The 10993-nt window shown below is 41.2% G+C and overlaps 1 protein-coding gene and 1 pseudogene across 15 annotated transcripts in view; one reads left to right on the top strand and one right to left on the bottom strand.

Moving 5' to 3' along the window:
* AFDN (afadin, adherens junction formation factor) overlaps positions 1–2289 on the bottom strand; it is a 102046-nt gene extending 99757 nt beyond the window's left edge. For 5 of the 15 annotated variants that reach the window (XM_032407486.1, XM_032407484.1, XM_032407483.1 and 2 more), the window contains exon 1: positions 2047–2238. In XM_032407486.1, the coding sequence (XP_032263377.1) occupies positions 2047–2221 (175 nt within the window). In that variant the 5' untranslated portion in view covers positions 2222–2238. Of the gene's footprint in view, positions 1–2046 lie in introns of all 15 variants that reach the window. The other 10 variants (XM_032407479.1, XM_032407481.1, XM_032407478.1 and 7 more) reach the window with 5 other exon arrangements.
* Positions 2290–9834: 7545 nt separating this feature from the next.
* Positions 9835–10425, top strand: LOC116634334 (annotated as a pseudogene).
* Positions 10426–10993: the final 568 nt, after the last annotated feature.

Genomic DNA, 10993 nt, shown 5'->3' on the forward strand with positions numbered 1-10993 from the left:
AGGGTGCTACCACAACTTTATAACTTTAAGATATCTTTCTGCCTTAGAGGTTCTCATATTGTTTTTTAACAGCAGAATCCTTTCTATTTTCCCAGTTGACTTCACATAAGGAATCCTAAAACACAGGAAGGATAAGAGCGGAGTCTCCCTGGTGGTGGAGTGCGGGTTGGGGCCTGGGATTCAGCGCACTGGACCTACAGTTCACAAGCGTGAGGGGAGGTGCCCTGAACACTCGCTGAGGAGGAGTATTTTAAATCTTCAGGGAAACCAGTTGCGTCGGGCAGATGCTGCATGAACCGCTAGCTGCAGGCAGCCCCCAGTCCACCCCGGACTGCATCGTCCCTTCTGCTAGCGTCAGGGTCAATATCAAGGTGGGATTTCCGTGGTGCTGGACAAAACCAGCAGCACTGGGAAATGAGGGCACATAAACCCCATCAGGGATGAAAATTTTAGTTTTCCTTTCATTTTATGTACACCATTTTTTCAAACATCTACCAAGTTGTTAGAGCATAAATACGTATTAACTTGTCTGAATCGAACTACTGAATAAAATGAAATGTTAGGTATTTCCTTTAGCCCAGAGGTGCCACTGAAAAATCACTGACACCCTAAGGGCTCCATGACCTGAAAACTGAGAACATGCAGACAAGGGCTCTCCCCGTGTCTGAGGCACAGGTGCGACCCACTGTGGTGAGCACGGACATGTGCGGGACAGAGCCAGATGTCCTGGCCGCTCTCCTCAGGGTGTGGGTGAGACTTTCCCCTTCTTCTCCGCACACCTTCATTTTGTTCTCACCCCCTTACAGGTAAGATAGTTTACTTTTTAATTAAAGGAAATGTAAAAGAAAAAGTTTCTTTTAAAAAAATCAAAATCATTCCATTTTAAGATCTCAAATTCCAATCTTACATATTATTCCAAAGACTTCACTTGGTGGTTTTCAAATGACCAAAAAGTGAAAACACAAAAAGGTCTGGAAGTGAGAGTATTTTCTTCTCAATAACCTGGTTATAATGATTCTGAGTAAAGGAAAAACTCAACCTCAGAAAAACCATCCAAAGTGAAGTATCCTCTGTTGTCAAATCCAGTGTGGGTATCATGTGTGTAGTGGGATACCCTCAGAACGTTAACAGTAATAAATGAATATGACCTATCTGATATTCTACTGGGGAAAAAAGTGTGTGGTCATACCCAAATTCCACACAATACAAAGCTTTTCACCCAATTTCAAATATACACAGAGAGCTGTCATTTTGAAGTTAAGACAGATAACTTATGTTCAAGGACTTGGGGATGGAATTTAACAGGTATTAAATTTTGGTTTGGGCTGTATGTAATCTTTTATTTGCTGCATTAATTGAGATTTGTATTTTTTATAGGTGACTCAATACTTCCAAAGCACTCATAAAAAATTCTTAGAAATTTCTACATTTCTAATCAGTCCAACTTAAAATTGCTACTTGATATAGATATATAGGATATTTTAAGAAATTTTAAACATTAAAAACAAGGAGAAATCACTAACTACATAAGACAATTTCCTCAAGATGCCCTAATTATTCCCAAATAATAATGAAAATATACTATCTCACATTACAAAATACTCATTTTTGTAAGACTGATAACTCATATAATATTTAACTGGGTTAAAATTAATTGTAATATTATACTCTACACATAAGAGTTACATGAACTACTGCTCCAAAAGCAAGTAGCATATTGCATCATCAGTGTGTGTACGACACCTGGAACTGCTGGCTAATTTTATGAGGAAATGTCATGCTACTTATCTCTGAAGAAATAAGCATGTATTAAATTAACACATTCATTCTAACTTCCCACAGATGTGTGTGCCAAGATCTCATAAGAACGTTTCGCAGACACGCATTTTGCCCGCCTGTCAAATGCTCCCAGCCCCTCCAGAAAGAGAAGGACCTGCGGGAAAGCAGGGCTGTGACTGAGCTGCCCTGGGGACCAAAAAGTGTTTTGGGAGCTCTCTATCCAAGACGGGGACACCCCGCCAGCTCCCCGTGTGTGTGCGCACGGACCTCCGCTGACGTGCACTTCATAGAGGGAGTACTTGGGGGACGACAGCATCCGCATGTCAGGCCGGAATTTCTCCGCCAGCGTCTCGATCACATCTTGAGTGGTAGCAGTACTAGAGACCCGAATGCATTTTGTTGCAAAATTCCCAGCAGCTTTATCTTGAAAATAAAATCTCATCACTCCATGGAACTCCAAATCCTAAAAGAAAACAAAAAGATACATTTTTGGAAAAACAACATTCTAAAAAAGATTCACTTTTTGTAACAATAATAAATGAAAAAGGCTATTCACCACTTTTTAAAAATGTTTCATTACCATAAACATCTCAGACAGAAACTGAGAGACATGGCATTTTAGTCCTCAAATTTAATTATGTGACTTGGGACAAGTTATTTACAGCTTCTGCTTACTCATCTCACATCTAAGACAACAGCTGCAGAGGTAGCTGATGTTAGTAACAGCTAATGTTAATGAGTCTTCAGCAAGTACCAAGCACACCTTGACATGCAGTATTTTACTATGTCTTTATAATGGCCCAGTTAAGTAGATTTATTACTAAACTCTATTTTCAAGATTTGGTCATTAAAACATAAAGTTTAAATTGCTTGCTCAAGTAGTTATATGGCAAATGCAGAGTTAAAATCCAGATCCACAGGTCCCCAAAGTCCACGCTTATCAGTCCCTGAGGTCCTGCCCAACCTGGAGAATATAAAGCCTCAATGAAGAAAGAGACATTCTAAAACCACAGGGGAAATGTTAGCCCCAATTCTACCATGAATGTGAATAAATGGAAACTCTTTAACTTTTGCAGAATATAATTGTAACTAATTTTAATATGAACTACTTGCCCAAAATCAATGAACACAATTTAGATTTTTCTCAAAACCTTACTTCTAGAGAAAAATACAATGGTCTTACAAGTGAAGGAATCCTACTATAAGACTGTAGCCCATGTAACTATGCGACGTTCTTTCCTGTTATTTGCTTGTTTCCCTTTTTAATTAGAACGCAGTTCAGTCAGGTGAAACTCACGTGGGCTTCCAGGCCTTCTGCTACAACCGTAAGACTCAGTGGTTCATATCCCACAGATGAACCACTGTATCAGAGAGAATCTGGTTGTTTGGTGGGTTACACTTTCCCTGGGGGGTGGGGGGGGGGAGCGGAGAGTGTAAGGTCCAGAGCCTGAACATGAAGAAAGAAAGCACAGGTCCCGAGGAAATTCCAAACAGTGTTTCTAACTCCTTGGCCACCCTCACTGCCCCCGGCACCACCAAAGGTCCACTGGCTCATCAGTTCTTCCCACTTCTCGCCCTCCACGCGAGCACGTCAAGTCATTCCACCTTCAGTAGACACCTAGAATCCATCCAAAGTTTTGTTAAAAGTCAGATGATGTCACTCCTTAGCTTTACTCCTGGCAATGGCCTTTCTATGGGCTCAAAGCCCATCACAAGTAAGCTTTCTCTACTTCCTCCCAATCTATTTGCTTATTCTTCACTAATAATTACGCCTTAATAATTATAATGGTTGTAGGATATTAGAATGTGGCTAACTGTATAAACTATATGAAAATTAAAACAGAAAATGAGACATTAAGACATATTTCTAGCCCCAAAGCTTTACTGTGCTTGCTCAGATCCTGTCCACTAGGGAGTCAGTCCGTCCTACCCATTTCCCACTGCCCCAGGGAAAATAGAGAGTAAGCGAGCATGTGTGTAAAAATAAATAAATAAAAAAAATATTAAAAATATATATATATAAAAAAATAAAATAAAATAATAAATAAATAAATAAATAAATAAATAAATAAATACCATTGAACCACAGATCTTGGGTTGAAGTAGGGCCACTGATTATGGGGGTGAGGCTGAAAAAAGCTTTATGAGTTAGCAAAATGGGAGCTATGTTAAGTTAATAGTCCTGCCCCGGTCTCTCAAAATCATATAAACTGCCTCTTTGTTAGCCTAGGTCAAGCAGCAAAGAAAGTTAAACAACATCCTTTTGAAGGTTTATCTTTTAGTCTGGCAACCCCGAAACCTCCAGATGTGAAAGATGCCCCTAAACTGTAAATGTGTATGTCAGTACAGCACAGTACTATTATTACTACTACTGTAAGTACAGTATTACTGGTGTTACAAATAGCTCCTGGGCACCAAGTACGTCCTGGGTGCCAGGAGCTGTCTGAACACTTCCCCCTGCAGGGCTTCTTTCCCCAGCTCTCCTTTGCTCACGGGCCCCTCCCTGCAGCCCTCCCTTCTATGCTTCTCTACTCTCCCTATCCACCACCCTACTCAGGCTACCCTAAGACAACACAATAGGAAACAAGAATTACTCTACACATTTAGTTGCGTAAATGTGTTTATTACGGGAGTCCTACTTTTATCCCAGGATTGTGATACTATCATCACCACTACCACTCTGACATCACCTTTATATTACACCTAAGGTCTCAAATATTAATTGGCCCTGGCTTCACCAGGGCTCATGCTTTATAGATGAAGTTAAACCAAAAAGGCAAAGTAACCTCCCACTCGATCATTTTGTTAACAGAGTAATTTTACATCATTTGTGACAATAAGAAGACAGGTGTACCTGTGGATCCCAAAGACAAGAAAGCACCACTCTCCCTGGTAACTGTCCACAAAAAACTCCAAAATACCAGACATCAAAGATCTGGGAGGGAATGCCCAATTTGGCAAGAACACAAAGGAAATGATCAAGAATGAATTTGGTAAGGCAAGCATGGAAAGGAGGAGATCCCTCAATCACCCTCATGAAAATCCCTTATGTATAGATTACTACCGTTTTTAAGAGGAAACTACAAATACAAAATCTCCGTTATTAATGTGGTTCTGGTACTGATCTCACATAAAATGTTGAGATAAAAGGAAAAAAAGGAGTAAACCCAAGGGTAGAGATCCAGCAAGCAATAGTACCCGTGTCTACAGAGAAATAATATTTCTGTTGATGTTTTTAAAGAAACAAATCTCCAAGTTCTACACCTAGCCTAAATAAAGCAGCCTATTAAAACTACCTTTGATCTCATTCGCACTAGATAAATGTTAATAAATATTAACTTAGTTTGCCTGGTTATCTCAATATCACACAATACCTGAGTGTAGCTGTTATTAGAATAACACCTTAATAAATTAATACATTAGCACTGTGTTTAATTATTCAGCCAAATACAAGTTTGGCCTGTGTGACTAAGTCCACAGAATTTTATCAGACCTGAAAAGACTGGTAAAATCAAGTTCTTGAACCTTAAAGTTTGGTGTGTAATGACCAAACTAACAAAAAATAATAACTAACATATATTAAGGGCTACTACGTGCCAGATACTAAGAGTTCAGCATTTAATTCCTCAAACATGAACTAGATACTATTATCATCTCGACTTTACAGGGGGTACAAAAGAAGGCCCACAGAGGTTTTAAGTATGTTTTAACTATGATCAGACAGCTTGCCCAGGAGCAGGGCTGAGAAGCAGCCAGCATTAGGTGTCCCACGAAACCTCAACTTCTACACCACCACGCTCTGCAGCCCCTTCTTCAAGTCACTGCATCATCTAGAGGAAGACTGGTATGAATTTCTTCCTTTTCTTTACAAGTACAAGAGGAGTTCCAGAAAAACAGTGAAGAGAAAGAATTCGGACACTGAGAGGGGTCAATGACTTGCCGGAATCACCACCCAGACAGATCTTAAGTATCGTAACGCTCACTTTGGGATCGGAGGCCAGGCTCACACCGCACGCAGTGCCTGATTCATTCCTCTATCAGCCCACGGGCCTGGCCACTGCACGGTGCAAGGGACACCTGGGAGTTTGCAGCAAGGGTCGAAATAAGTTGGTATTTCAACTTAATAGCTGTATCTTTGAGTGAGCTCTCTGATATGCATGTGAGCTCCAATTTCCTTAATTATAAAATGAAAATAAGCTTGTTTTGAGGAGTAAACTATATAAAGAACTAGCAATCAGCGCTCCCACTAGAGGGTAGCTTTCCTGAGGGAGTCTCTGATTCATTGTTCTAGGCCCTCCTTCAGTCTCTAATACATTGCTTCGCACATAAAAATAACAAATTTGAGTCAAAACTTCCAAAAACAGTATCTGATTCTTCCATCTGTGGTTTGTCTGCTCTGAACTGATAAGGACTCTGGAGCAAAACCTGAAATCTGTAATAAGCAGCCCTGAAGTTTCAATAACAGGGCTAATATTCTGATAGTGTTGCAGTCAATACAGTTACAATTTTACAAAGACAAATGTTTCCTTAACAAAGTCCTTACACAAATACCCAAGAGACAACATTTAAAATTTAAAAACACTGTTGTAGATCCTCCAATACCTAAATGAAGTGCCTACTTGTTGGCAGCATATTTTCAGGAAGAAACTCGTGTTCGGAGCAGGTAGGCCAGTAACTGCGGTAAACTGGGGTAAGTACTATAATCAGCACAGGCCACTACCATATGCCAACAGCAATAATCTAAGTGAGAGGCAGAAGACACAATGTATCACCTGTTTTCCTTTCCTTAAGGGTTATTTTTCCTGAAAGGAAAACAAGTTTCTTTCTTTCCTAAAGGTGTATATTTACCTTTGTATAAACTTCTCCCTGAGAAATATTATCACAAGGATTATTACAATAGAAATGAACACTGCTTGGGGTGGATTTAATGATAACTTGGAAACAAAATTATTTTAGTATTTATCAGAAAGAATAGACCAAGAACAACAACAACAAAAACCCCAAACCACAGAAGGCTATATTATAAATTACTAGAGAGCCAATGCAAAGAACAAAGGACTAAAGGTAGAGATTAGCTTTGAAATATTTTATCAATATCTTATTAATTAATGAAACTGATAATCAACTGGCCCTCTCCAAACCAGTAAAAACTCACCAGGGCAATCCCAAATCTCCTTTTGCTCAAACTACTCAGAACCATTTGTTCTAAACCTACATCGGTCAACCGTGCTAATCCATCTTTCTTCTCATTGTGTCCAGCATTTATGTGAAGCCATTTCCTAGCGTGCAGCAAAGCATCGCTAACTGAAACAGGGAATCATCCAACTCCCCATGGAAGAAAGGGCACCACTTTATTACACACACATAATTCATTTCTAATGCTGGTGCCTCCAAAAATAGGTGCAAAATGTTAAGAAAAAATACAGCTGTGCCTCAAAACACACACACACAACGTTATTAGTACGTAAATCAATCAACTGGACAACAGCCATTTGAATGTTAATAATTTAGATGGAAAATGGAAGAAATACTTGAATATGGGTTTTTGGAAACTTACTTGTATAAACATTGTTTATTAAACTTTAAAATTATATGCATTTCAGGAAAGCTTAAAATAAGTAACAACTGTCAAATGTCCTCACCAGGCTCATTCATTCCCAATGGGGCCATTTGCCTACCCTTCCCACCTATTCTCCATTCCTATGGGTGGGGAGCTACTAAGAAACCCTATGTTTTCTTTTTAAAAAATTATTTATGTATTTATTATCAAGTATAATTAACATACAGTGCTGTATCAGTTTCAGGTGTAGAATATAACAATTCAACAATTCTACAGATTTCTCAGTGCTCATCACCGAAAGTGTCCTCTTAATCCCCTTCACCTAGTTCACCCCCCCAACCCCTCCCCCCCAACCACCAGTTTGTTCTCTGCATTGAGTCTGTTTGTCTCTTTTCTTTGCTTATTCGCCCCTTTTCTTTTCTTTTTAAAAGATTTTAAGTAATCTCTACACCCAATGTGGGGCTCTAACTTACAACCCAGAGATCAAGAGTTGCATGATCTTACCCACTGAGCCAGCTAAGCGACCCCCCCCCCCCGTTTTGTTTCTAATTACAGTACCTTGTAAATGGTACCTTAAGAGGTTTCTGTAAAAACTAAGTAAATGGGTTTGTTTTATATTGAACTACCTTTCAGATAACTACAGAGTACAGATTAAGAGTTTCCTCCTGGGGCGCCTGGGTGGCTCAGTTGGTTAAGCCTCTGCCTTAGGCTCAGGCCATGATCTCAGGGTCATGGGACTGAGCTCTGCATTGGGCTCCCTGCTCAGTGGGGAGCCTGCCTCTCCCTCTCCCTGCCGTTCCCCCGGCCTGTACACTCTCTCTCTGTCAAATAAATAAATAAAATCTATTTTAAAAAATAAATAATTTTTAAAAACCGTAATATAGTAAAAATTAGTGCATCTTTACTAACATAATAAGTTCCAGAGTTGATTCATACAACTCTAATTTTGAAGTAGATATGAGTATAATCTCATAAGTGAAGAAAATGATAAATTTCAGGTATAGGTTAACAAAAATTTATTTACTAAAACTAAAGATGTAATGACCTTCCCATCTGTTCCAAGACCCCATGACGTCTGTTCCTAGACCTCAAGTTAAGAAACCCCCACGACAACTCCAGTGATGGCAAACTCACTGGCCGTGCAGGCCGTTCCTTCCTTGTACAGCTCGACAGCAGGAACGTAGGGTTTTATACAAAAGCAAATTCATCTCCTGTGACTTTACCAGTTGGGCTTAATTTTATCCTTTGGTATTATTTAGGCCTATATTCAAACCATGGTTTATGAATGATTTTTTCCCCATTTATTAATGAAATGGTATAGAATAGATGATTTCTACTGGGTACAATGCACTCTGGGTAAGGAAACGGGGCAAGTACTGGCTCATGAAATCTTAATTCCAGTCATTCCTGTGTATACCCTGGGCTACAAGGTAAAATGCACTTCTTTTTCTTGCTACAGGTGAGAGTTGCCCCGTGACATTTGGGACTGCAGAATTCTGTACTGTGGGAGGCGTGCTAGGCACGGCGGGATGCGAGAACACCCCGGCCTCTATAACCTACATGCCAGTAGCAACCCCCCAGTTGTGAAAACCAAAAACGTCTCCAGACATCTGCATACATCCTCCAGGCGACAAAACTGCCCCTGTGGAGAACTGCGGATTTAGAACAAGTCTAGTCCCTTTCCAGAATGGCATTCTAATTCTAGTTCCTCCAACTGTTCTCTTTCCTGTGACAAAATTCCAAATCCACGTACTTTTCTCTTGAACACATTAGTGTTCTATCCACCCGGCCTGACACCATTTCCAGAACTGATCACAGGATTCCAAATGTGTAGCTCTGATCAACTCTTAAGTACACTGCTATTTCTAACAGGACACCTGTAATTAATGCAATGTAAGACTACATTAGCTTTTTGGTTACCACCTAATATTGTTGATTCTCACAAGGTTCCAGTAAATTTAAATTCTTGAGTCATTTGCACGCTAGTTACCAACTAGGAACGCTTCTCAGCTTGGCACTAATCAGCCTTTGAGTACAACTGCTTCCTCATTCATCTAACTGTACTACAGCCAGATCATCAACACAAGAATATGACTAAAGACGCTGCTGAATTCCTTGATAAAGTCCGGATACATTATGGCTGATGCATTTCCTTGATCTACAAACCTGGTAGCCCTACTGTCTCTCTCACACGTGGGCACACACAAAATGCCATCGTTCTCTCTACTGAGCCATGATGGTTCCTATGAATGGGGTTACACAACGTCCCTAACTCCAAAGCAGTTTCCCTTGCAGTCTGGCCACAGTCATGGAGAACATTTCTATGAAGAGTTTTAAGTACACCTTTCGACAGGGTCCACATGTTCAGGTCACATAGTGGTTTTAAAATTTTTATTGTGTAATAAACAAACACCTTTATGGAAATCTATATTTTAAAAAATTACACACTAAAATATAAATATATATCATACAGCAACTAAAGAAATGTGAACAAATCTGACTACACAAATTTTCTAAAGACAAGTGACACACTAGGGAAAAAAAACATTTCCAACTAACATGGCAGATTTCTGCCAATATAGAAAGAGTTCCTGGGGGGCTACCGGAACCATGGGGCTTCTGACCATTCTGAAGATGAATCAGAAAGAGTGGGAGCTGCAAGTGCTCACGCTCAGCCTGGACAACGCCGGCAAAACCACCATCCCCTCAAGAAGTGCAACGGGGAAGACATCAATACCACCTCCCTGACGCTGGGCTTCAACACGAAAAGCCTGGAGCACGGAGGACTGAAGCTGAAGCCCTGGGACGAGGGCGGCCAGCGGTCCGTGCGGTCCTCCTGGTGGAACTGGTACAAGAGCACAGCCGGCCCCCACCCGGCGGGGGACAGCGCCGGCCGCCGGCAGGAGCTCCAGAGCCCGTGCGGGAGGGGCCTGGCTGGAGCAACCCCGGTCCGCCAACGAACAGGACCTGCTCGGAGCGCTGTTCTCTAACGCCGTCCTCGAGGCCTCAGAGCCGGGCTCCATCCACAGACCCCGCGGGTGCACCGGGGAGATCCTCCTATCTGGCACTGAACGGCTCCTGATGGCATTTCCCGCCACATCTTCCCAGCCCACTGAGCCACTCCAGATGCCTCTTCCCTCACAGTCAAGCCCCCTAGTCCAGCCCTCACTAAGCACCATCCACAGGGGAACAGGAGCCGGTCGGCCTGACACTCCGGGCTCCACGCCGTCACCTGCTGCACCTGTGGCCCGAGGGGCCTGTCTCAGCTGCTACCAAGGCTGGGGGCCTCGTCCTTTGCTTGGCTGTGAGAATAAACCGTTCCTTGCCTTCCCCCCCCCAATAAATAAATAAAAATAGAGTTCCTAAAATTTGAGAAGAAAAACACCAATAATTCACTTGAAAAATGAGCCAAAAAACATCCAGAAACGCAATAGACAGCTCAGAAAAGAGGTAAAAATGACTCAAATATAAAAAAGGATGAACAAACTCACCCGTGAGTTTATCTGAAGTCATCTTACGACTTCAAATAAAGATAACAGTAAGATGCCATTTCTCAACAATCGAACTGGTAAAAAATCTGAAATTCTGACAACATACTCTATTTTGGGTGATGGCAAAAAGGTACACACTCAAGGAGCAAAACCTGGCAGTACG

This window comes from Phoca vitulina, unplaced genomic scaffold (assembly GCF_004348235.1).
Source record: "Phoca vitulina isolate PV1807 unplaced genomic scaffold, GSC_HSeal_1.0 scaffold9, whole genome shotgun sequence".
NCBI classification, from domain to species: domain Eukaryota; kingdom Metazoa; phylum Chordata; class Mammalia; order Carnivora; family Phocidae; genus Phoca; species Phoca vitulina.